Source organism: Mesoplodon bidens (assembly GCF_964165515.1).
Source record: "Mesoplodon bidens genome assembly, chromosome: 2".
NCBI lineage: Eukaryota > Metazoa > Chordata > Mammalia > Artiodactyla > Ziphiidae > Mesoplodon > Mesoplodon bidens.
Window position 1 is genome coordinate 80678985 of NC_138177.1, and position 27398 is coordinate 80706382.

The window sequence follows — 27398 nt, forward strand, 5'->3', positions numbered from 1 at the left end:
GGAAATCAAGGAGTGGTTTTTTTTGTTTGTTTTTTGTTTTTGTTTTTTTTTTTGCGGTATGCGGGCCTCTCACTGCTGTGGCCTCTCCCGTTGCGGAGCACAGGCTCCGGACACGCAGGCTCAGCGGCCATGGCTCACGGGCCCAGCCGCTCCGCGGCATGTGGGATCTTCCCGGACCGGGGCACGAACCCATGTCCCCTGCATCGGCAGGCGGACTCTCAACCACTGCACCACCAGGGAAGCCCTCAAGGAGTGTTTTTAAAGTATGATAATAAAGAGTGTCAGTTGGTAGATTCAAAGAGATCATTGAAGAACAACAAGACGGAAGAGGCTGTTGGACTGAAAGATTAAGGGACCATTACTGGTTTTAGAAAAGCTTTAGTAACTTGGTGGGTGAGAAACCAGATTATGGGGAGTTAAAGTGGTGGTGGCAACAGGGTTCTCATGGCAATATTGGGGAAGAGTAGGGAACGGAGAAATAACTCCAGATAGGGCTAGACCTCTTTTTATATTTCTACATGATAGGAAAGAATGTGTAAAGAGATAAAGATTTAAGATGGAAGAAAGCAGAAGAAAACTGGATGGAGAAATAGTCTTAAGAACACAAGAAGGGATAAAATCAGCACAGTGGGAAAAGGTTAATCTTAGAGGGATTTTCCTCTCTAAAACAAAAGAGGGGAGAAGATGGTTATCTACATGGAAATATTTGGCAGTACAGAGTAGAGAAGATGATGCCACATATTGAACTCAGTAAAGAAGAACAGGAGTCATCTGATAAAAGGAAGGAAGCTCCTGGGGCTTAAGTAGACTAGAGGTTTAAAATCAGCTATAAATAAAATGGACCAGTGAATTGCTAGGCATGGGATGATAGTCATTGTACTGCAGAATTCTCAAGGGCAGGGATTGTATTTTATTACTCTTGTATCCCCACTGCATAGCACAATGTTTAGTGCATGGTTAGTGCTCAGTAAATATTTGAATGGATGGGTGCAAGGATGGATGGATGGATGGATGGTTGGCAGGAAGGAAAGAGGAGAGATGGTTTGTTATCTAGATGTGCTTATTGAAAGTTTATTTTAATTGAATTTAAACTACTCTTGACCCCTAATGAGGGCCTAGATGAAATTAAATATAATCATTAGACTAAGCCCATAACAGATTGCAGTTTGGAAACAGGACTGAATAGACGGAACCTTTTCTCTAAGCCACCAGTTTTTTGTGTTGGTTTTCCTTAGGATGAGGGATGGCAGTGGTATTTTGTTTTGGCAATGCTGGCTGGTAGGGTGAGTTGCTAGATCTAGCACACATTATTCTGCTGCTTGTAGCTTCTGGTCCAAGTTCAGAAATGTCATATTTGGGCCCATATTTGCAGTTTCAGTGGCCCCCAAGGAACCTGCACCTTCCTGCTTTTGCCTCCTCATCCAAGTTGCTAAATTCTGGTAACTTAGATAGTTCAGATGTCCTTACTTAAAACTGAATGACTAGCATGTGTGTTAGGGAGGCTTGGAACCCATGTTAGGAATCTTGTATCAGATGTAATAAGGGAAGATCCAGATTTCACATTTAATGGCTTGTGCCTTTCCTTCAGTAGAAGACTGAAGGGAAAGGAAGACAGGGACAGACAGCACTTGAAAAAGAAAAGAAAAAAGACTTCCAGTCTTTTCTTTTTCTAAGAGAATAAGAAAGAAACTGGTGATGACATTTTCATGTAGTCAGTAACTATATATGGAGCACCTGTGGTATGCAGAGCTGTCTCCTTCACATGAGGCTAGTAAAAGGTAACTTGTTCACTGGGAAAATTGTTTTATTATCCTTTATAAAAAGTAGCATGGGCTTGTTTTGATTTTAAATCCGTGAACTAATATACCAAATTGATTATTTCCTAATAAAGGGAGGTTGAAATGATTCTGATACTGAAACATAACATTTCTCCTCAACTTGCCAGTTAACATTAGGAGTTTGCTATTTCATTACTACCAGGGACACTAGTAGGACCAAAGCATTTTTCTCCATGTTGCTTTTGGTTGTTCGGAAGTATCACAGTGGAAGCCCTGGCCCCTTGAACCATAGCAGCAGCAGGTCAGCAAAGGAGGAACTAGGTTTCAAAATATTTTGTTTCAGGGGCTTCCCTGGTGGCGCAGTGGTTGGGAGTCCGCCTGCCAATGCAGGGGACACGGGTTCGTTCCCTGGTCCGGGAGGATCCCACATGCCGCGGAGCGGCTGGGCCTGTGAGCCATGGCTGCTGAGCCTGCGCGTCTGGAGCCTGTGCTCCGCGACGGGAGAGGCCACAACAGTGAGAGGCCCGCGTACCGCAAAAAGAAAAAAATATATATATATATTTTGTTTCAAGAGGTTATTTGTCGTGTTGAAGTCATCATACAACATCTGATGTTGATTTTGAGATTGTTAATTTATCCTTTTTAAGGATTCAGATTAAAAAACATAGCCACATTTCCACTCAGTTTTCCCATAAATCCCATCCCATAATTCAACTCAAAACATCCTGATCCTGCAGCGTTCTGCTGTGTTTGTGCCCCTGCTGGATTAGGTGTGCTCCTGGGTGCCTGGTGGGGTGTACACAGTGCTTGTCTTCCAGAAAAAGGAAATAGTGCTGTATTATAGGTTAGACACACTCTACCTAAGGGCAGAACTAGTCAAAAATCAAATTGAATTTACACTATGAACTTCCTGTATGCTTGTGAATGCCTTCTAACCGCACCTTGTTAGAATAAAATGTCAGGAAATTATCACATAAAATCCGCTCTCAACCTTAAGGTAAGATTGCTCGCATTCTGAAGAGAGTTGAACAACTTTATAAGGGGTTCATAAAAATAGTTTTATCAGCACAATTTATTCTAATAGTATTTTATTATAGATTCAACTAAAATTACAATACGTTAAGAATTTGGAAAGGTGTTCTGACAGTTGTAGGTATTGTTGACTAAAAGATGCCTGGCATTTACACAGGTAACCTGGGAGGGGATAATTTGAAAATGCCCCGCTAGTCTTGTAAATATCCTTTCCTCATCCTCTTCTTCCCTGGGGCTACTGAGTGCCAGGGAAGGTGAGACCAAACTTCCAGCTCCTGCATTCTATAAGTGACATATAGTTAGTATTCATTTCTACCTCGTTTATATACATGTATAAAACCTCCACCCTGTTGATGTTAAGAATGTTAGGAAACATGGATCTTGCCCTTGAGGATCTCACTGACTGGTGAGGGTCGTAGACTTGCAGGAAAAGTAAATTACAGTAAACCACATGCTGTAATAGAGGGATAACAAAGCATTGTAGGTACTTATAGGAACAAGTAACTCAGCTTACCTTGGGAAGATGGGGAAGACTTCATAAATGTGGTGACATCTGAACTGGGTCTTAAAAGATAAATTGAAATTTGGCAGGTGGAGAAAGGCACACCAGGCAGAGAGGAGTGAATGGGCAAAGGGTTAGAGGTTAGAAAGAATATGGCTTCTTCAGGTAACTAAAAGAAGTACACAATTCATGGAGTAGAGCCGTGGAAGAAAAAGGCTGAAAAAGTACACTTGGGTCTTACTAACTCAGCAGAGCTGATGGGAGAGGGACCAGCAAAAAAGGCAAAATTGCTCGAAACATGAGAGAACTTGCAAAATACTTTGTTATATAAATCATCTGATAGGTCATTGGGCTATTTTTTCTGCAACAGTACTTTTAAAAAAAAAATTGTTGGGCTTCCCTGGCAGCGCAGTGGTTAAGAATCTGCCTGCCAATGTAGGGGACACGGGTTCAAGCCCTGGGCCGGGAAGATCCCACATGCCACAGAGCAACTAAGCCTGTGCACCACCACTGCTGAGCCTGCACTCTAGAGCCTGCGAGCCACAACTACTGAGCCCATATGCCACAACTACTGAGGCCCGCGCACCTGGAGCCCGTGCTCCACAACAAGAGAGGCCACCGCAATGAGAAGCCCGTGCACCTCAAGGAGGAGTAGTCCCCGCTCTCTGCAACTAGAGAAAGCCCGCATGCAGCAACGAAGACCCATTGCAGCCAAAAATAAATTAATTAATAAATTTATTTTAAAAATTGTCATCAAGATGGAAAATAAAAAAAGAAAATCATATATATATATAATACTTTACTATAACTCAACTGATGACATTTCAATAGCATCATTTTTACCCAGTTGGAGTTCTGCCTATCTACACAAAACAGCTCTGTTTCACTTGGTACACACATTTCTTGCTCTTCTTCATTATTTGATGGTTAAGACACAGCATTTGCAATTACTTTCTCAGTAACTGATTATTTAATAGTAATATCAAAAAATAAGTCAGTGTTATTTTTCACAAAAATGTCCAAGAGTTGAGGCAAGCAATAATGTCACTTGTGGTAGCAAGTATTTTATCATTAATCATTATTCATTATATAGTAATGTGTCATCTAAGTAGTTGAAAAATAGTGTACTACTTTCAAGATGTACTTTCAAGCCATATGATTGAAATTGTTGAAGGTAAGAGCAATACCCTGTTATTTACACTAATTATCTTACCTACTAATATTTAGTCATAAAGGAGAATTATGTACAACATAAAAAATTTCCAATTGGAGAGGAAAAAAGAGTCTCAAAAATGCAGAGGTAAAGTGCATTTAAAATCATTACCGTTTGAATATAAGTGCTGATTTTGTGGTGAAGTTGTTGAAAATTTTTCATTTTTGACTCAAGGCATGTTTATCAAAATAGAATACACCCATATAAAGTGATAAAATATATAAAAATAAAATCAGACTTGAAAGTTTATTGGAAAACAGTGTTTACTGAAAAAGGGACATTATAAATATTCATTGGTGGATAAAGGCAGGTTTTTGGAATTGGAAATCGAACTAAAATATAAAAGAGAATAATTATTTTGGTTTATATATTCACAACTTGATCAACACAAAAAAGCACAAATTCCAAATGAAACAATTGGAATTAGAGAAATGAAATTGTGATGCGGCTTTACCTTATAAATGAGATAACTGTTTCTTCAGCTTATTCAACAATAAATGATGAGACAATTTAAAGCAGAATCAAAAAATGCCATCAATTTGTATAAACAAATCAGAAAAAGCAAGGCTCCCTTAATTAAAGAAATATTCTTGAATTTTGTTATGCACAATAGGAAAACTGACTAAGGAATGTAGAATTATTTTGTACCTGTATACACACACACACACAGTGAGTGCAAATCAGAACTATGACGTTTCCATTAAACATGAATAGAAAATTGAATGTGGGGTGGTGAAGTTTTAGAGGAAGAGCTAAGTACTCGACTGCAAAATTCTAAGATTTATTAACAAGTGCGAGGAATTGGAAACTCTGAAATGACCCCCATACTGACACTTCTTTGACAATAATCTCTGCATCTACATAAGTTACCAGTCTTTTCAGAACTTATATAAGAGGCCCAAAGATGTGACAGGCAGAAAACTGTATGGCATGTCAAAAATATGTTGGACTGTTTGTTCTCTGACATTGTGGGCTATCATCTATAACTTCCAGAGATCTTTCAAATATAAAGAGGGATGGTGAATTAATGATTGGCTGACACTGGTTTCCCAATGTGAATTTTTCCCTTTTTTTCCCCAAGCTTATTTCATACAAAGCATTATAAGAATTCTTTCTAGGGAATTCCCTGGCAGTCCAGTGGTTCGGACTCTGCGCTTTCACTGCCAAGGGCCTGGGTTCAATCCCTGGTCGGGGAACTGAGATCCCACAAGCCGTGCAGCACAGCCCGCCCCCCCCCAAAAAAAAATTCTTTCTAAAGAGCTTCAAAGAAAAATTATAGACACGTTTTCTTGGTTTTTAAAATAAATAGTTCACTGTTTATTATCTAAGAAAACCTATATCTCAAAACCATTTGGACTGGGGTAATTATGCCAAAAAATAATCTCTTAAGGTTTCAAAGAAAAAAAAGTCCTTTCAGAGGAGAACAACAATAGACCACGGCAGTTCAAATAGTGTGTATCATACTACTTCATCAGAAAAATTGCTTAGTAAGTCCTCTACATAGGAACGGATCCTGTTCTGAGAGCATGCTAAGTCCAATTTGTTTTTAAGTCCAACAAAGTTAGCCTAGGTACCAAACTAACACAATCAACTACATAGTACTGTATTGTAGTAGGTTTATAATACTTTTCACACAAATAATACATAAAAAACAGACACACAAAATAAAGAAAACATTTTAAATCTTACAGTACAATACCTTGAAAAGTACAGTAGTACCAGCTCTATCACAGCTGCTTTTACGCTTGCTTCCAGACATCCTGGGCTTGAAATAAAGATACTGTACAGTACTGTAATCTATACAGTACTGTACAGTAAAGTACACAAAAGCACAACCACTTGTAGCGGATGCACGCACGTGACTACTCCAGACACACAAACTAACTTACGTGATTGGACATGCAAACGCACGTTCACATCTTTGAAAGTTCACAACTTGAAGGCTCGTATGTAGGGGACTTACTGTATTTCATTCTTATAATAATCCTATGAAATAGTACTATTAAAATGTTGATTTCTGATGAAGAAACTGAAGCACAAATACTTGCCAAAGATCACAAATCTAGTGATTGAAGGAGGCAGGATTTTAACTCACAGAATCTGGTGAGGGAAAGGAAAGAATCTGGGGTGACTCCTACAGTTGGGAGACTTGAGTGGATGGTTCTCTCATTAACCAGGATTGAAAATACAGACCAGCAGTTTTGTGGGGAGCAGACTGGAAGGTTATGAGTCAATAGATTTGGTTTTGGATATAGTATTAAGTTTGAAGAGCTGCTGGTGGGAAATCCAAATGGATATGCCTTGTAAGTAGTTAATAATAAGTACTAGAAATAATATTTAGTGTGAAAATTCATCTTTTCTCAAAAAGAAAATACTGTGTTTTAATGTATACATTGTGCAGCTGCGGTAAAACGTGAAAAATTGGTGATACGATCTCCGAGCTCTAAAAAACTAAATGAGTGCTTTTATCCGGGTGAAAAATCTTTTTGGGTGTGTTCTCATGTCCTTTTTACATTGTTAGGTAAGTAAATAGCTATTTTACCTGGAATTTTATGGCATTTTTCAGCCAAGCAGAAGGAGGAGAGGAATTCATTCGTTATGATTTGTACCCACCTATCACAAGTGAATTTACTTCATTACAAACTCCCCTTACCCTCTCACCCTTTGCTCCACACATTCCACCAAATACACCCCTGCCTGCTCTAACCACGGGATATTCCAGTTCAAACCCAGCAGTTTATGGGAACTGCTTTTGTTGAAATCATTAAAGAAAGAAAGGCCTGTGAGTTCTCCTTCCGAAGCACTGCCTGTTTTCTGTGTCATTTCAGTCTCATTAATCAGCGTTGCAGCAAGGTAGACATTGTGCTGTGTATTTTACTGTCCCCAGCACAGCAGCTCCTGCGTCTCTGCCCCCAGGCCGACGCATTGGGGAAAAAGAGAGAGGGAAACCATCAATCTTCCCAGTTGCACATGTCAGCAGTGATTCTTTCCGCCTTCCTGTTGGCTGTCTCTCTCACCACCTGTGTTTAGAATTAGCACTGAAGCTGCTGCCCAGATGAATAAGAACCACTGTCCCTGTCACCTGCCCTGTACGGGCTACCACTTCTAAATGAAAACAAGAAGTACACAGGGCAATTATCTTTACTGTGAATGGTGCAAGAGGAAGAATCACACGTCTCCTTCGAAGTTCATTATGACATAAAATTAAAGCAGATTTGAGGTCGTACATTCTAGGAGGTAGCATCATTTATTAGATCAGAGGGGTAAAAGCAAATAATTTCTTGAGTGCCTTGCTGTATTCTCATAGTCTCCCTCTGAAGTATCTACAGAGAGTCTGGCCTCGAGCGGAGGCTGGGTGCTGGCTCCAGGCTTCCACTCTGTCCTGCAGTGGATCACTCGCCTTCACTCACCCACACCAGCTCTCTGGACCAAATGAAGTATATACAGCTGAATGTGATCTATTTATGTTCGAGTCCTGACCCCACTATTTATTAGCCATGCACTACTCACTGAACCCCTCTGTGCCTCAGTTTCCTCATCTATAAAGCAGAATTGATAATACTACCTACCTTATAAGGCTTTTTGTGAGGATTAAATGAGATAATGCATTCATAGGTCTTGCTAGAGTACTTTGTACATAGTAAGCACTCAATAAATATTAGCCATTACTATTGTTAACCTCATTGTTCAAATAATAAAACTGAGGTTCAGAGAGATTAAATAATTTGTGCAAGGTGCTAGGAATTTGAACCTAGCACTGTCTGATCCTCAAAACGGATGTCTTTCCTATTACACTATATTGTTTCCGTTCTAGTTCCATCTTACAAATAACTTCATGTGTGAGCTCAATAAATCACTTCACTTTATTCATGTCTTTATTTCCCATTATGTAAAATGAAAATGATAATAACTGACTGACATTCCTGCTGGTATGAGACTCTTGTAATTATATGTCAATTAATTATCATCAAGCCATATGCAGTAAAACTAGGAATATTTTTTAAGTTTGGCTGCAAAAAATGTTCATGCCCTTAAAAAAAAGTTAAATAGTACAAAAGTGTCGAAAAGGTAGTCATTATGTATTCCCATTCCTCGGGGTAATCACTGTTAAGTTAAATGTGTATTCTTCTTCCTTGTCAACAGTCATCTGTTTAACAAATGTTTATATAGAACCACTGTGGGCTAAGCATTGTTCTCAGGCCTTGAGGAGGGTGCTATTATTATACCCATTTTACAGATAAGGAGGTTCTGTGACTTGCACAAGGAAACACAGCTAGTACGTGCAGAGCTAGTATTGGACTTGGTGCTCTGACTCCAGAGTTGGGACTCTTCACCTCCACTCTGCTCTCACTACTTACAGTCTTCTTATCTGCTGCATGGTATTCCATCATATAAAAAATAAAATTACTATTTATTTTATATGTTCCCTACTAATGGACATTTAGTTGCTTATAGTTCTTTTGTTATTAAAGAGTCATATGGGGTGTGCCAGGTGTCCTTACATTCTAGTATGATTATTTCTGTAGGACAGATTTCTGTATGTTGGATGGTTGGGACACAATATTTAAGCACTTAAAATTTTGACCTCCATAAATGATCAGATAACTTATGGAGAACTTACTACATGCCAGGCACTAAGCACTTTACATGAATAAACTCATCACAATACCCCCCATCTACCCTGTGAGATTGGTATATTATTATCCCCATTTTGTAGATGCTCAAAAACATATAAGTAGGGCTTCCATGGTGGCGCAGTGGTTGAGAGTCCGCCTGCCTATGCAGGGGACACGGGTTCGTGCCCTGGTCCGGGAAGATCCCACATGCCATGGAGCGGATGGGCCCGTGAGCCATGGCCGCTGAGCCTGCGTGTCCGGAGCCTGTGCTCCGCAACGGGAGAGGCCACAACAGTGAGAGGCCCGCGTACCGCAAAAAAAAAAAAAAAAAAAAGAAGAACATATAAGTAATAGAGCCAGGACTTCAACCCAGGCAACCTGGTGCTAAATCCTGGTGCTTAACCATGGTAAATAACCAGACAAGTTATCACAGTCATATTTTACCGCTTGACTTTGTCATTTTTCTAACTTATTCTAAAGTTGACTTAACAATATAAGCTGACAGGAGGGTCTGAACAGAAGCAAATGCTTCAGTTGAAACAACCCTGGGGATTGTGTCAGTCTACAGGTTGCATGATGAGAAAGGGAGCCATGGTTCACTGGAAAATGAGACTTCTTTCTCCTAGTAGTGGTCAGAATAGTCAGCAAGATTTTTTTGGTGAAATATCTTTATGCCTGGAAAATAACTTTAGAATCTTTTTCTCTGTTTGTAGTATTAGTACCTTGTAAGAAATTCACACTGTCTCTCAAAGGATCAGAACACTTGAGAAGTCATGGAGTTATTTCATTTATTGGGTATAAAAATTTCTGGCAGGGCTTCCCTGGTGGCGGAGTGGTTGAGAGTCTGCCTGCCGATGCAGGGGACGCGGGTTCGTGCCCCAGTCCAGGAAGATCCCATATGCCGCGGAGTGGCTGGGCCCGTGAGCCATGGCCACTGAGCCTGCGTGTCCGGAGCCTGTGCTCCGCAACGGGAGAGGCCACAGGCCACAACAGTGAGAGGCCTGTGTACCGCCAAAAAAAAAAAAATTTCTGGAATCTTGGCTTTGCTTAGCCAAGGCCACCAGTTGTTAGTCCAGGTTTTCCTCAACCAGCTGAGCTGACCATGAGACCTGCCTACAGCTGCTTGAGTGTTGAATTCAGACTCTCTGTAGGGATTGGAGGGAGTTAGAGAGTTTGCCACACAGGGAGATGGGTAGAAAAGAGCATCCTATGCAGAGAGAATTTTGTATTTTATCCATGACAATTCTGATGTCAGAACCTTCTTAGTGGGATCATTTTCTTAGTGCTGTCTGGGCTACCCGTGCTTCTTAAATCCCTGAGCCATAAGGATTTATGGAACTGGGCATTGTTAAGTCAATTTACCTAACGCTGGAAGATGGTGTGCTTACTTGTCACAGTGTCTTTTCTCACCAATGTAGACACACTAGCCACATCTTCATAAGCTGTTGACCATAATAATCTGCTGACCTTCAGGTGATACTAGAGCTGCCTGAAGCCAAAGGGGCCTCTGACCATGCATTAATACATAAATGCTCAGGGATTTTATTACCTTGAAATGTAAATTATAAACAAGTGAACTTTTCAAATTTTTACAGTCTATTTGTGTGTTTGTGTGTTTGTGTGTGTGTGTGTGTTACCATGTTTCCAGTCAGATTGGCAGTTTTGGAGAATAATTATGTAGTAGTTGGCTTGGAACAGTGGTTTTTCGATCCTGGACACACAAAAAATCCCAATGCTCACGCCAAATCCCAAACTGATTAAATCAGAATCTCTGAGGATGGGACCCAGGCATCGGTATTTTTTAAAGCTCCCAGGTGATTGCTGTGCAGATAAGATTGAGAACTGGTGGCTTAGAAGGTATCTTCTATTTTTTATTCATAGTGTTTTCATCTGTACCTCATTTTATATAGTTGAAGTGAACTTTAAGACTAGATATTGGTGCCCCAAAGCCTGTCTCAAACTGGAGCAGGCATGAGAATCCCCTGGAAGGCTTGTCAAAGGACAGATTGAAAAACTCTTATCATTTCTTTTCCTGGGATAAGTCCACCCATAGAATTTCTGAGTCAGTAGGTCTGGGTTGGGGCCCAGGAATCTGCATTCCTAACAAGGTCCTTGTTCGGGTGTTGTTGCAGGTATGGAGACACACTGTGGGAACCCCTGCTGTAATGCCTTCCTTCCACCTTCCTTCTGCGCCTTTCTTGCCAACAATGGCAGCCAGGGCAGCCGCCTCCAGGACAGTCCATATACACACAATTCAGTGTTAGGAATGCTAATCATGCTGAAGGAAGTGCCCACATGTTGCCCCAGCTCCAGATTATCATACATCTAATTTTAAAAGTCTGTATGCAAATACAAGCTGCTCTTCCTACCAGATTGCTCCCCTTAAGCACTTTCGGCTTTAAAATCAGAGCCACCACAGGGTAGGTAATTCTCTAGTGTCCCAAAATAGAACTTGGATTTCACTTTCCCACAGAAACAATTTTATGAATGGTGTTTAGGTGCAGCTGAAATGGTACTGTTAAAACCATTCTTCAGAAATACTGTGGGTTCAATGAGGCTTCGATGGGTGGCCTTCCAAGACCGTAACTGCCATTTAAAGAATTGAGTGTCTGAGTTTCAGAAAACCAATTTTCAAACGAGCTCTTAGAACCTAACTTGTTTAGGAACTGCCTATAACTGGAACATCTGGTTCATTTTGTGTATAGTTATTTCGCCCTTTATATGGAGCCAAAGTGGGGAGTAGGGGTGGGAGATTTGTCATTTATTCCACTAACATTTATTAGATCCTCACAATGTACCTGACACTGCTATATACTGGGGATATAAAGATGAAAAAGGCAGCCCCAGCCCTAGAGAGCTCATATTCTAGGTAGGAAAATATTTACTAAGCAAATAAGAAAATATTTACCAAGTTACCCGTGTGATATGTGCAATGATGGAGAACCGATGAAAGAGGGATCTGTTCTGCTTGGAGAGAGAGACTGACTCAGTATATGTGTGTGTGTGTGTGTGCGCGCGCGTGCGCATGTGCGTGCGTGCGTGTGTGTGTGCGTGTGTGTTTGGTAGGGAGAAGGTATGTTTAAGAGGTTTAGAATCAAGGAGAGATTGTTAGGCCTCGAAGACCCCGGGGAGTTCTCCAGGCAGAGAAGTGGGCGAAGGACATCCAGGATGAGGGAACAGTCCGAGTGCAGAGGGGAATGAGCGATACAAGAACGGCAGGTAACTAGGTCAGCTTCTCGTGGAGGATGATGGAGGACAGCTGGGAAGGGGATTAACTGCCCCATAAACTTTGAACCCTAACCCAGAGGAAGAAATGAGAAGACTTAATGCATAGAGTTAAGTCTGTGTGTGTGGTATGTGCATTTTTGTCCCAGACTTTTTTTTTGAGAACTTTCTTCTGTATATTTCCCACTACCCGGAGGAAGAACTTTTTTTTTTCAACAAACTATTAATATTTTTTAAATGTCCTGAATCAAGTTGTTTTCAAACCTGTGCTCCAGGAAGCCCCTCAGAGGCTGGCAAGGGTAAGAGCAGACAAGCCCGCAGGGGGCTGCCTACTGGGGCTCCCTCACTGACTCTCCTGTTATCCATACACCAAGCATTTCTTTGGGCTCTTCTACATATTAGACATGTCTGGTAAGAATATTACATTGGAAAATGGGCATGTAACTAAAAAAGAGACATCTTAAAACCACACATTTAGTAACAGTCTGAGGACTTAGGTGTGGAGAGCCAAATCTCTCAGCGGCTATAGAAGGATAAATGTTCTCAGGTAGTCAGCTGAAGATGGGACCACCAGACAGGCATGGATCCGTGACCAAAGATAATGGGTAGGATATACCTTTATTTGGCCACAAAAGGCAATGATAAAATCATATCTTTCCAGCATGATCTCTCTAACACTTTAAGATCAACGTTCAAATTTTCTTATGAGGAAAAACTAGTATTTTCGTAAGAATTTCAGATCATTCTTTATACTTTAAAAATTTTAGTACTTCTTGATCTCTTGCCTGTATTTACTGTTCCATCCAATATAAAAATAAATTATGTAGTGGTGGTTAAGTTGTTTATGTCAAGAATTTGACCCTGGCTGGTTTGGTTTAGGAAGCAGTATTGTCATTAGAAATTAAAAGTGTTTCTCACTACATATCATATTATAATTATTTATGTTGTGTTTAGGTAATATATTAATCTAGTTTTAGTCACTTTTCCAATAAAAACTAAAAGGACTTGCCAGTTTATTCTGTACCTACATATAAGTTTTGCATTTAAACATAACTTAGCTGCCCTGAGGTGACAATGCAGTCTTTCCTAGGAGGCAAAGTCCCCAGATTTTATATTTCATCATCTCTGTGTGATGGGGAGACATTCACTGAGGTGCTATTTGACAAGTAAGAAAGAAAACAGAAAAAGAAGGCCTGAAGAAAATAAGCCCAAAGAGATGCTGAGGTACAAAAGAAATAGCTGCAGAAGAAAAGAACGTGATAAATATGCAAAAGCGTCATGTGGTCTGGTGAGCAGAGCTCTGGAGGTCTGGATTCTGGTCCCAGGTGTGCCACCAGCTGTGCGCCTGGGCCTTTCAGGAAACGACTCTGTGGCATACCTTCCCTTTCTGAGAGCATATGTGTGTGGAGGGGAGGTGCGGGTGGGAGTGAGGATACCTAAAGGCCAGACCAACCATGAAGTCAAGAAGTTCTAAATTGGATGCAGCCCTGTGCACATGAAGGGGACAGAGCTCGGTGTTCAGGGCTGAGAGCTGGGTTCCAAATCTAACCACCTGCCTGTGATCTTGTGAGGGTTACTTAACCATGCAGTGTCCTTCCCTGGAAAGTAAGGCCAGTAATTCCTACCTCCTTCACATCCGATGAGGTCCATGCAAGTGCCAGGGAATGTTTCTGATAGCTAAAGTTCAGCACAAGAATGAAAATCCATCTGCAAAAGCATTCTACTGCATGATAGAAGGATAGCTCAGTGCACTGAGGGAAAATAGATGCACAACTCTTAAAATCTGGAAGTGGCTTAAATAAGTCTGTAAAAAACTTTTTTAAAAAACCAAGTTTATTCCTTTCAAACTGTTTCACTGACCTAATAATACGTTGCTAAGTACTTCTCATCTATGCCTTTATGGAACTCACAGTCTAGTGAATTAGTCACTCCTTTATCCTTTTTTCTTTTTAAAAATAATTTTTTCCTGCAGTTTTAATTGTTGGCCAACATATTGCTTCTTGTTTGAGGGTGACATAAGACCTGCTTTCTCTTACATTGAATTAATATTTACTATGTTGATTCCTAGGTCTGAGCATCTGGTTTCATTTCTAAGCAGAAATGAACCCAGTTTTTTTTTTTCTTGGTGCTGAGTCAGCATTTTCTCACCAGACCCAGAGCCCTCTGTACTTTCTGGAAGAAAGAGCTGACTGTGGCAGAACAATGCTGAGCTGTGGCCAAAGAAAGCTTCAGAGAAGCACCTGAATCCTCCCAGCCAGGACCGAAGTGCTATTTTTCTATGCCGGGTCTCCTATGTTTCAGCTCTTATATCACTAATTGGTGATGTAAACATTTTCAAGAAAGTGTTGAAGACATATGCGAGGGGCCTAGGATTGAAATAGTAGGGTGGCGTACATGATAGAATTGAGAAGCACCAACAGAGCTTCTTAAGCTGTATTTTTTATTTAGAAGAATAAATAGACTTACAAAAAGAAATTTTCAACCAAATTAGTTGATAATGTTGTTGATTCCTTTTTTATCGCAATCCATGATAACATGCCTTTCATGGAACCAATTAGACATAGTGCTTGCTCAGCCAAGTTTTTGGTCTGCCGTCGACTATAGTTAAAACAGGTGTGATGAATGCACAAGTGATGCTACAGCTGGACACAAGCAGGACTTTGTAATAAGAATCTTGAAATCTTTAGTTGAAGTCTTTGGTTCCCACCACCATACCAAAGTTGAAAGTGTTTCAAAGCTAGTAGGCAGCCTTCTTTTGATGTATTTTATTCACTTGGGATTAAAATCAGAAGCTCTCTTTAGTTAATCACAAAAAATATCTTTTGCCATGATTAGCAGCTTGGGATTTTTTTAATTGCTTTTGGGTGCAATAATTGAAATTATGATAATTATGAACTTGGGATATGCTCAGTACCTTATGACAGGAATGCTTTTAGCTACATCTGTCAGATTGATAAGTTTGTTCTCTCTTTGATTCAAACTCCCACCCTGTCTTCTGGAACATATCAAATCCTGGGGCTGAAGCTGCCCATTGGTAATGCTGATTCTGTTACAAATTGAGCCAATGCATGTATTGATTGGAAGTGGCATTTGCTAAGGAAATACACCTGAAATAAAAATGAAGACCTATTTTGTAAAATGCGCCTTTTTTTATTCTCTGTGCATTGCGATGGGATTGAAGGTTGATGCTCTAGACTTCCCCATGAGCGAATGCCTGTGAGCTAGTCTTGAAGCTGTTTTCTTTGTGGTTTGCCTCCTGTCCACTGGGAAGCCCATGCTCCTTTCATTTTCATTCTTTTCCAACTCTAGTGCTTTTGAACACAGAACCCCCATCCTCCCACCACCCAAACTCCACATTCCAGCCCCATGATTTCATGGTACCAGGCATATCTCCCCTGCCATGCTGTCAGGCTGCCTGCTGACTCTTGCAGGGGGAACAGACGGGAACATAAACTCACCGCAGAAGTGCAAGACACTCTCTGTATATTTTTAAGACCAGGAATCCAGTTCTCATTTAGATCCTGTATTTTTTTAATAGCTCCTTGAAAATTGAACAAAACATTTCTTGTTGCTCTTACTTCTTGATAACATCATTCCCTCTGCCTGGATATATAGAATCACAGAAACTAGAGAATGAAAAGGCTGTATTAGATCATGTCTAGTTCATTCCCACTGGTCACAATTCTTTTTTCTCATAGTCTGTCCTCTAGTGCTTTTCTCTTCTAGTTTTCCCAAGGATTAGTTTCTCCATCTCTCAGGGAATAATTTCTTAGTTTGAACATGGAGGAATTTGTGTGGAAATATTCTGTTTTTTTTCAGCTTGATATTACTGGTCCTTATAATCCTTTATATGACCATAAACAGTCCCCTTTCATCCTAGGTCAAGCATTTCTGGATGGCATTTTTTTTCCTCTTCATTTATTAAGTTCAGAGCTTGTTTTTCTGCTTTGCTTTCTCTCTTCATCAATCAGTCCCTAAAGCCCATTAATCATTTTTTACCTCACTGAAAGCTCCTTTGCTTATTCCCATATCAGGAATCCAGGGCTGGTTAAGGTCCTAAGGTACTGAAGGAAGCCTCACTGATATGTACTTATTCTCTGCTAACTCTTCTCTCTCCCTTTCTTTCTCTTTCTCTCTCTCTCCCTCAGCCTCAGTTCTCAGCTACAAACTATTTTTAAAGTAATGTCTCTAAATTATGATTTGGGGAGTTAGTCATTTGACAGCCTCATGTGTGTGTATGTACATGTGTTTGATTTTAAGTGGTAATATTATATTTGTTCTCAGTTACTTAAAAGGTATTTTTCATATTCTCAGAGCTACAAACCTCTTAGGTCTCCTGAGTACTTATATCAAGTACAATTCTAGATCATGGAACTATGATGTAGCATTCTATTTTAGGGCTGTTATCTCAGGAATAGAGAGGAAAATAAGCAGATATAGGAAAATAGACTGTAGGATTTGAAATTCTTGGGAAAAGGGAAGGGCAAAATATAAGTAGTCTTGGCACTCACATATCTAAAGTAGATTAGCTCTTAGGAGCTTATATTAGATATAAAGATAAAGACTTTTTTTAATGTTACATTCTTTTTTTAAAAAAATTCAACTTTATTGATGTATAATCGACAAATAAATTGTAAGATATTTAAAGTGTACATATACCATGGTGATTTGATATACATTGTGAAAAGATCCCCCCCACCTAGTTAATTATTAACACAACCAACACCTCACATATTTGTCTTTGTGTGTGTGAGAGAGCATTTGAGTTCTACTCTCTTAGCAAATTTCAATTATACAATGCAGTGTTATCCACTATAGTCATCGCGTTTTACGTTAGATCCTCATAAACTATATGGTTTTCTAGATGAGAGGACCCAGTATTATAAAGATGTCGGTTCTCCCCAAAGCAATCTATGGACTCAATGTAATCCCAATCAAAAACCCCAACAGGTTGCTTTTTTTTTTTTTCTCTTGGAACTTGGCAAGATGACTGTAAAATGTATTGAGAAGTATAAAGGACCAAGGGTGGGTTAGATACTCTTGAAGAAGAAGAAGAAGATCGAAAGACTTGCTCCACCAGGTCCCAAGACTTATTAAAAAGGCAGCTGCGGTACTGGTGCAGACATAGACAAATAGACCATGGACCAATGAGACAGAATAGAAAGACCAGATACAGACTCAGACATATAGAGATACTTGGTTTATGCTGAAGTGACATTCCAGAGAGCAGTGGGGAAAGGATCTTTTCAATAAATGGCAATGGAACAATTAGGTATCCATATAGGGGGAAAAAAAGGAGAGAAAATAAAGTAGATGTCTACCTCACACCATATGCAAAAAACTCCAAATGGATACAGACTTAAATGTGAAAGATAAAACTTTAAAGCATGCACATACATATGCTTTATATATGTATGTATGTATATACACACACATATCTTCATGAACTCAGGATATTAAAAGATTTCTTCTCTGACAAAAATCTGGTCAAAAATTATATATTTGAAGCACATCTCTTCATCAAAAGATAACATAAAGGCAAATAGCCACATAATGAGAGAATATATTGGCCACACATGTAACTGACAAAATATTCGGATCCAGAATATACAAAAATTCTTAAATCAATGAAAAGATAATCCAAGCTGAGAAAAATAGGCAAAATAACTTGAATACCCTCTCCACAGAAGAGGAAATAAAAATACCAAAAACCATGAGTTCTCAACTTCTCTAATAAATAATCAGAGAAATGCAGTTAAACCATAATGAGATTCTACCCTATATCATCAGTTAGCTAAAAATAGAACTACTGGCAAAGTGTTGGTGAGGATGTGGAACAATAGGAATTGGTGGTAGAAACTGCAAATTGTTATGTACTGATACTTAGGAATAGTTTAGCACACTGTAGTACAATTGAAGGTACATATGCATACCTTATGATCCAGCAATTCAACTCCTAGCTACGTACACTGGAGAGACTTGGCACTTAATACACAAATATACGTGTAGAGAATATTCTTTTTCTTCCCCCATGACTTTTTTTTTTTTGCAACAGAAAGGTTGCAAAATAATGCAATGAATGTAATGAAGTCTTAATAGGTGGTGTTTAAGCAAAACATGGTAGCTAGTGGAAGGAGCGTACATGAGCTTTGAAGTCAGTAATACCTGACTTGAAATTTCAGTTCCACCTATTAGGTGTGTGGCCATAGGCAATCTATTAATATTTGTGAGCCTCAGTTTTCTCATCTGTAAATTAAAAGTAATCATGTGCCTACCATATTATATATTATAAGGAATAAATACATTAATGCATATAAAGCACTGAGCATAAATGCCTGAAACATAGTAGCTGTACAGTAAGTTATGGTTGTTATTAGTAATTTTTTATTATTGTTAAAAATGATAATGATGTATTTTATCATTTATCTGTATTAAGGACAGAAAATATTTTTTTAAAAAGTTGTTGCACTCAAAAGCTTACAAATACAGAGGCACATTTTTTTTCTTCTCATTTCCTATTATAACTTCAATAATAGACAGTATACACCAACGGGATAGCATGACCATGTCAAAAATGATTTTATAATTTTAAAAATTATGCAGAATTAAGAACTTCATTTGAAGAAATAAAAAACCAACTATAACTTTATCAAAAGTAAATGGATACTGAAGCGTGAAAAAGTTAAATAACTTTATCAAGAAGCAATATCAGAAATAGAGTATAGGTTTCCTAATTTTTAGCCCAGATCCTGCACATTAAATTATAATATCAGCAATTATTTTTATTTTTTTATTTTATATTGGAGTACAGTTGATTTACAATGTTGTGTTAGTTTCAGGTGTACAGCGTAGCGATTCAGTTATACGTATACATGTACCTATTCTTTTTTCAAATTCTCTTATTTTTAAAGAAAACTGAATTAAGTAAGAGTAGCCTTTAGCCCTAATGCTAAGGCCTTCATTGCCTTAACTGCAAAATGAATGAAGTCACGTGAAAAACCCCTGGAACTCCTTTAATCTCCAGTGAAATTTGATTCTATGTCTGAAGTCTCTGTAACTGACCACCAGAACCACAGTCATCTTTTCCTCTTGGGAACTCTTGCCTGTACCCTACTATTTACCTTTCCAAACCAGTCACAATTGTGTTGTCATACTGTACTGTTATTTTATTTTCATAAGCATATCCTCTATCTCCAGTTAGATTGGAGATACAGACCTTTTCTTATGTGCCTTTGTGTTTGTAAGCTTTTGAGTGCCAAAAAAGATTTTTTTAATATCATTTCTGTCTCCTAATAGCACCTAACATAGTGCTTTACAAAATAAATGCATTTAAGGATGATGACTGTCAGATTGCAGTTAAAAAAATTGCGTAGCCATCAAACATGGGCATAGGATTCATAGATTCTGCTTCAAAAGCAATTTTGTTTGTTTTCCTTTGTTCCAGAAAGATTCCGTGAAGCGAATATTTTCTGGCATTCAGCCTACAGGAATCCCCCACCTCGGCAATTACCTGGGAGCCATTGAGAGCTGGGTGAGATTACAGGACGAGCATGACTCCGTGCTGTACAGCATCGTTGACCTACATTCCATTACTGTCCCCCAAGACCCAGCCGTCCTCCGGCAGAGCATCTTGGACATGACGGCTGCTCTTCTCGCCTGCGGCATAAACCCAGAGAAGAGCATCCTGTTCCAGCAATCTCAGGTCAGTTTCTCAGATTAGAACCAAGAAAACATTTATTTTCAGATTGAGGAAAAAATCGAATGGTTTATATAGCTCCTGTTTTTGATTTTTTTTTTGACCCTTCAAGTGTGACTTCATCAAATGTGACTGTTTCATTTTCATGTTTTCCCTATATTCATATCATTGAGTATTATTATAATGCAATAGTATTTTCAACTTTCCCTCCACTGTACTAGGTAAGTTTATAATGCTTCATAAACCAAAAAGTTGTATCCCATTAGTACTTCTAACCCTGGAATTGTTTTTCTGTACTGGGTTGCATTCAAACAGATGAATTCATGCTGTTGACTAGTCTCCTGGTGATGAGGGATAGAATTTAGCGACTGATGGTTTTACATAACTACAATGTTGCTTTATTGGGTATTGCATTTGGAAGGTCTATTGGATAATTCCCATTGTTCATTCTTCGTATAATAATTTTTGAGAAGATTTGAGAGAACTAGCTGGGAAATTGGAAGACAATGTCCAGTGTCTTGAGTCCAAGCCAAGAAAGGCTTTAGAACAAAGCCAAAATATTTGACTCATATCTTTACTATTGATGAATCAGTTTTCTCTTGGGCAGGCAGATAACCTGGACTAGAGACAAGGCACTTAAGAGACTCCCTAGCAAAGAAGGTGAAAATTTTAACTGGATCATGCCCTTATTACATGTCTGCTTTAACCTGGTAACAAAGCCCCAGCCAAGGATGGTATGTTATACATGTTTTGGCACATGTTGACATGTATGCATGTGTGGAACATGTTATACATGTGTACAACTCCTTTCTTGATCATAAACTTCTGACAATCATTATTTTTCTATATATTTAATCACCCACAGAACTTAATGTAATGATTCACACAGAGCAACCATTTAAAAATATGTAATCAATGAAAAAAGTATCTTCAAAAAATAAATGCAGTTATCAACTTAAACTTGTTACCAGCTTAGAGATAATGTGATAGAATAATGGAATCTAATCATTAAAATGACCATAAAGGCAATTTACCTCAATTTCCTTTTATACAGTTGGTCAGGAAGCCTTTCCTTACGTATGACTTTTCAGATTCAATCTTGGACAGATGTAATTGTTATCAAGTACTTGCTTATATTGAGCAAACACCCGCCTCCCTCTAACTTCTAGCCACTCATTTAACTTCTCGCTAAAAATGCATAATAAATCAACTCTGTCTTCCACATGACTACTCTTCCAAACTTGGAGACATTAATTGTGCACCATCCTTACCCTCCAGGTCCTTGTTCCATAGGCCTTACCTTCTTCAAACTAGCTTACCCTAGATCTCTCACCCTCTTGGTTGTCCTACCTCAGAAGCACTCCTACCTTCTCTCTGAAAGGAAGGTGCCTCTCATATTTCATGAAACAATGTTTATCTAAACTCTTCACATCCATCTCTGACATTATAATGCTGGTCATCATTAGAGCCAGTTTTGGAGTCACCCAATGCATTTTCCAAAGCATACCATCTTCACTCCATCTTAGCTGTTTTTGATACAAGCTCTCTTTTGATCCTTATGTGATATTCTTTTTAAAAATTGTATTCTCAGTACTTATTTCCATACTTCTTGTAGGTGAAAATGTCTAATCTCCACTTGTCAGTTGCTTTTTAAAGTGACCTTTAAAATTAAAGGCTTATTTACAATCACATCCAGTACTTGCACTTTGAGCTCATAGCCCCAGAAATGATTACCATATTCTAAAAATGTTCTCCTTTGTAAAGGATTTTTGGCAGTGACCTCCATAAATGTATAAAATTTGCAGTAATTGAGGTATCTTCTTCCACATGGTACATTGTTGTTCAAAATAGCAATTGAAAGAGTAACACACAGTATGGGAGACTTTGTAAGAACGTTCTCATAAGTGAGGGATAAAAAAATTCACCTTCCCTTTGGTGTTTTTATGTTACATAATGAGCTCACTGGTTCCCAAACTAGTGAGCTCATTATGTGGGTCTAGGTCAGAGAGTGGAGGCAACTGGTGTTGCCTGTTTCCTCAGTGGCCTCTAAATTGGCTCCCAGTTCCCCCTCCTACCATCCCTGACTTCAGCTCCCTTGGGGGAATTTCAATAGTTTGCCAGTAAAATTTGAAGGAAGTACTCATCAGCCCACATTCCACAATTTGTCCCACAAAGACAGTATTAAAGACTTCCTCAGGTGTCTTTCTGTCCTCAAGACATGCTTGGTCTGGGCCATTTCCTTCTTTAACTCAGGCAACCAACCTTATTACAACTCAATGGATGGACTGGATATTTTATCAGGTTTTCTTTCCTTTTTAAAATATTTAATAAAGAAAACTTTAAATATATGCAGAAGAGTAGAGAGAAGAGTATACTCTACCCCCATCATTTACTAACATTTTGTGATTTGTCTCGCCAATGTTGTTTTCTTTGTTGAAGTATTTTATAACAGATACCACACATCATGACATTTCATGCCCTAAATATTTCAGCATGCCTCTCTATAAACTAAGGAAATTTTCTTACATAACCACAATACTGTCATCACACCTAACAATTTAATGATAATTCCATATTATCATCTAATACCCAGTCCATGTTCAAATTATGCTGATTCTCCCAAAATGTCTTCCAAAATGTTGTCTTGTTGGAATGATGATCCAACCAAGGTCTATGCATCACATTTGATTATGGATCTTAAAGTCTCTTTTTATTTCATGCCTTTTGATTTGTTGATCAAGTTTTATTTCCTGTAAAGTTAATCCTTCTGCACTTAAAAAAAATGTTTAAACTTTGGTTTTGATGCGCCCACTTTTTTCTTTTTTTTTTTTTTCCTGATGTGGTATGTATTTTTTTAATTGAAGTATAGTTGATTTACAGTGTTGTGTTAATTTCTGCTATACAGCAAAGTGATTCATTTAACATTCTTTTTTATATTCTTTTCCATTATGGTTTATTACATAAATATTGAATATAGTTCCCTGTGCTGTACAGTAGCACCTTGTTGTTTATGCATTCTATATATACTAGTTTGCATCTGCTAACTCCAAACTCTCACTCCATCCCTCCCCCACTCCCCTTCCCCATTGGCAACCACAAGTCTGTTCTCTGTGTCTGTGAGTCTGTCTCTGTTTTGTAGATAAGTTCATTTGTATGCTCCCACTTTTTTCATGCCTTTGATATGTTCATCAGGTTTTCATTTATTTGCTATAAAATTAGCTCTTTTGGACATAAAAATAAACCTTAATTTTTTGTGCTTCCTCTTTTCACTAATCTGTGTTAGCTGATGTTTAATGGCTATAAACTGCCATCCTACATAGTTGCTTATCACCATTTATAATAGTTTGACTAGAAACGATGCTTACTTAGTGCCTATGGAGTGCCTAGAAAGGAGTGCCTAGATATCAGTTCCTCTAGAATGCTGTAAAGCTTCAAGCTGTTCATAGAGGATGATGGGAAATTCTTCCTGATGCTTTATCTTGAAACTGTGAAGGTGTGTATTGGCTTTTGCTTCTTAGGACCATTCTCAAGTAGAATTATTTTAACTAAACTAGTCACCTTGAAACAATTATTATTTTAAAGACCTGGCCCCATATTTGCCATGTTCTAGTAGGTGAAAGAATCATCATGGTGTTTGTATTTTATGTCTTGCTATCCAAAAGTCAATTAATTAACAACTGTCTTTATCAACCTGTGGAGTTTTCAGTAGAGGGGGATTGAAAAGAAAATAGAGCATCTTTAAACACGTAAGATTTACCAGCCGTTTCATGTATATGACCTCTCTTTTAATCTCCAAAACAGTGCATGAGTTAGGCATTACTGTTTTGTCACAGATGAATAAATTAAGGTATAAAGAGATTAAGTAATTAGAAAATCTCTGAGAGGTGCCTGGTACTTAGTAAATGCTTAATAATATCTTCTTAATTAGCTACCTGAGATCATAACAGCTTGTAGGTGGCAAATCCAGGACTCTTTTTTTCTTCCTAAGACACTACTTTTGGAAGCTATATAGACAGTTTCTGACTTACAGTGGTTCAACTTATGATGGTTTGAAAGCAATATGCATTCAGTAGAAACTGTACTTTGAATTTTGGATGTTGATCTTTTTCCAGGCTGGCAATACGTAGTACGATATTCTCTTGTGGTACTGGGCAGCAGCAGGGAGCTGCAGCTCCAGGTCAGCTGCGAGATCACAAAGGTAAACAACCGAGACACTCACAACCATTCTGTTTTTCACTTTCAGTACAGTATTCAATAAATTACATGAGATATTTGACACTTTATTATAATATAGGCTTTGTGCTGGATGATTTTGCCCAACTATAGGGCTAATGTAAGTGTTCTGAGCACGGTGAAGCTATGATGTTCGGTAGGTTAGGTGTATTTATATGCATTTTCAACTTAGAATATTTTCAGCTTAACCATGTTTTTTTTTTTTTTTTTTAAAGAAGATGTTGGGGGTAGGAGTTTTTATTAATTAATTAATTTATTTTTGCTGTGTTGCGTCTTCATTTCTGTGTGAGGGCTTTCTCTAGTTGTGGCAAGCGGGGGCCACTCTTCATCGCGGTGCGCGGGCCTCTCACTATCGCGGCCTCTTGTTGCGGAGCACAGGCTCCAGACGCGCAGGCTCAGTAGTCGTGGCTCACGGGCCTAGTTGCTCCGCGGCATGTGGGATCCTCCCAGACCAGGGCTCGAACCCGTGTCCCCTGCATTAGCAGGCAGATTCTCAACCACTGCGCCACCAGGGAAGCCCTTAACCATGTTTTTATCAAGACGTAAGCCCTTTGTAAGTTGAGGAAGATCTGTACTCATGGGGAGAGGACATTTTTCTGTCTCCCACCATGCCTTTGCCTCAGGAGCTGATGGCAGAGGGGCAGTGCAGAGCCAGAGCTGACCTGAAGACCCTGGACTACTAAATTACCCTCTCACTCCTGCTTCAGTCTCACAAATAGATGGTCCATTCCCCACACTGTAGCCATGGTCATCTTTCTACTTAAAATACATCAGCACCTCTCTCCCACCCTCAAGGTAAAAATTTAAACTCAGTTACTAGAAAGCCCTTAAGCATGAGGCCCCTGAGAACATCAGGTCAGTGTTTCTTCCACTCCACCACTTTTTATCACAGGTTATTTTGTGTTCAAATGACCTGATTAACTTTTACCAATAATTCTTTAAAGCAAAAGTTAGAGTATTTTCTTCTGGGTTTTTTGTTTGTTTGTTTGTTTTTATAAATTTATTTATTTTATTTATTTATTTTTGGCTGTGTTGGGTCTTCGTTGCTGCGCGTGGGCTTTCTCTAGTTGCGGCGAGCAGGGGCTACTCTTCGTTGCGGTGCGCGGGCTTCTCATTGCAGTGGCTTCTCTTGTTGCGGAGCACGGGCTCTAGGTGCATGGGCTTAGTTGCTCCACGGCATGTGAGATCTTCCCGAACCAGGGCTCGAACCTGTGTCCCCTGCATTGGCAGGCAGATTCCTAACCACTGCACCACCAGGGAAGCCCCTCTTCTGGTTTTATTTTGAGAAAATTTGATAAATCAATTCTTAACTTATAAAACATAAATTAGAGATTATTTGTGTAATTTTAACAAGGTTTTTATTGTTAGTTTCTTTATATTGGGAATTTTGCAGTACATTTAAGCATTTAGTTGATCACTGAATATGATAGGAATTTAGAAAATAATTAGAATTAAAGTGTTGGGAGCCAATACCAGTTAAAATTAGTTATAACTGCATCTCCTCACAGACAATTATTTCTAAGTAAAATGAAGAATTTTTGAAATTGTGAGTTAGAGAAAAATATCTTTTATATTATGTAAGGGCTCTTTTCATGTATATCCATTGTGTTAAGCAAAGTACTTACAGATAAATATAAAGACTAGTTCCCCAGGTACCATTGTTGGACACCAGAGTAAGTTCTAGTAATTATTTGAAATAGGGAAAGAGTTTAGCTATGTTATAATGCTGATTTTACCAATAATTTTAATCTCCAGTCCTTTGCATTCTTTCTCAGCGGTCTGACTGGAACGATTTAGACTTACTGAAGATTTTTCTCATTATTTTCTTTTTCTTTCTTTCCCACCGGCCTCTAGTCATGGTGCTTCCCCTACAATATGTTTGCCATATGTGGGGAATTTTACAGAGCCTCTCCTCTGAAAGGTGTGTGTGTGTGCACGTGCGCATGTGTGTGTGTGTGTGCATGCGCGCATGTGTGTGTGTGTGAGTGAGAGAGAGAGAGTGGGAGGGAGAGGGAGAGGGATCGCCTGCTTATGTGTGTGTTTGGCAGAGGTTTCCATGCCAATGCCAAAGTCAGTGGTCTCTTATTTCTAGCAGGCCCGAGTGCAGATCCAATCTGATTCCCACAGCTGCCTCTGAGGTGCATGTTTCCACATCTTTAGTTGTTACTTTGCTTGGGATTGAATCACCCTGCAGATGGAAGATAAAAGCTGGAGTTCATAGCTTTAGGCACTGGCTTTCTGCCAAGGCTGGGAGAAAAGGACAGTTTCGACCATCAGACATCATGTTACAGAGGGTCCAAAACAGTCCAGGGAAGAGTCCAGGGAGAAGAATGGAATCTGCAGCTTTGGAATGTGGCCTCATTCTCTAATTAGAGGTAGGTTTTGTTTCCCAGGAAACTAAAATCAATAATAATAATAAAGGAAAGGGGGCTATGGAGGAACCAATTTCTGAATAAGGGCCAAAGGAACTGACTACATGAATCTTGGCTCACTGAATACAAACAAAAGTTGTACCTGACCCATTCATTGTCCCTTATCTTAGAGGTAAAAAGCCAAAGCCTAAACTAGGACAGAGGATCTTTTGTGTTTTCACTTATCCTAGTAATTTTGGAAGCATATTTGAGTACATACTTGTATTTGTTAAACTCTCAAGTTGTTAGGCTACCAACAACAGGTGTACCTTCAACTCGTAATAGGAAGGAAGCAAACAAACCTCTATATAGGTTAATGGTCTTGAGGAATCCATTGGTAAAATTGGTGTTACTTCCAAAGTTTCCAGGGAGAGACAAAAGTTCTAAGTGGCCCATGGCATAACTAATAAAGAGAAGTTAGGAAAATTATTATATAACTCAAACTCCTCATGTTATTTCCTTCTCTAAAAAGTTTCCACTAGTACCACTTCCTTGCCTAGATCTATACTCATGTGTGACTTGATGAGAAGCTGTAGTATTTGTGCTGCTTACATCCTGGACAACAGGGTTAGGTCATATCTTAATGACACCTCCAAGAAGAGTTATTTTTTACTATCAGGGCAGTAGTGGAAAGAGTGTGGGCTTTGAAGCCAGATACAGTTTGAATCTCACTGTGATCTCTTCTTGTAGTG

The 27398-nt window shown here is 39.0% G+C and overlaps 1 protein-coding gene across 1 annotated transcript in view; it reads left to right on the forward strand.

The window, feature by feature from the left end:
• The window catches only part of WARS2 (tryptophanyl tRNA synthetase 2, mitochondrial), an 86199-nt gene that overhangs the window by 19924 nt on the left and 38877 nt on the right, over positions 1–27398 (forward strand). The window contains exon 2 of the mRNA XM_081223628.1: positions 19811–20068. Coding sequence (XP_081079754.1) covers positions 19811–20068 — 258 coding nt within the window. The remainder of the gene's footprint in view (positions 1–19810; positions 20069–27398) is intronic.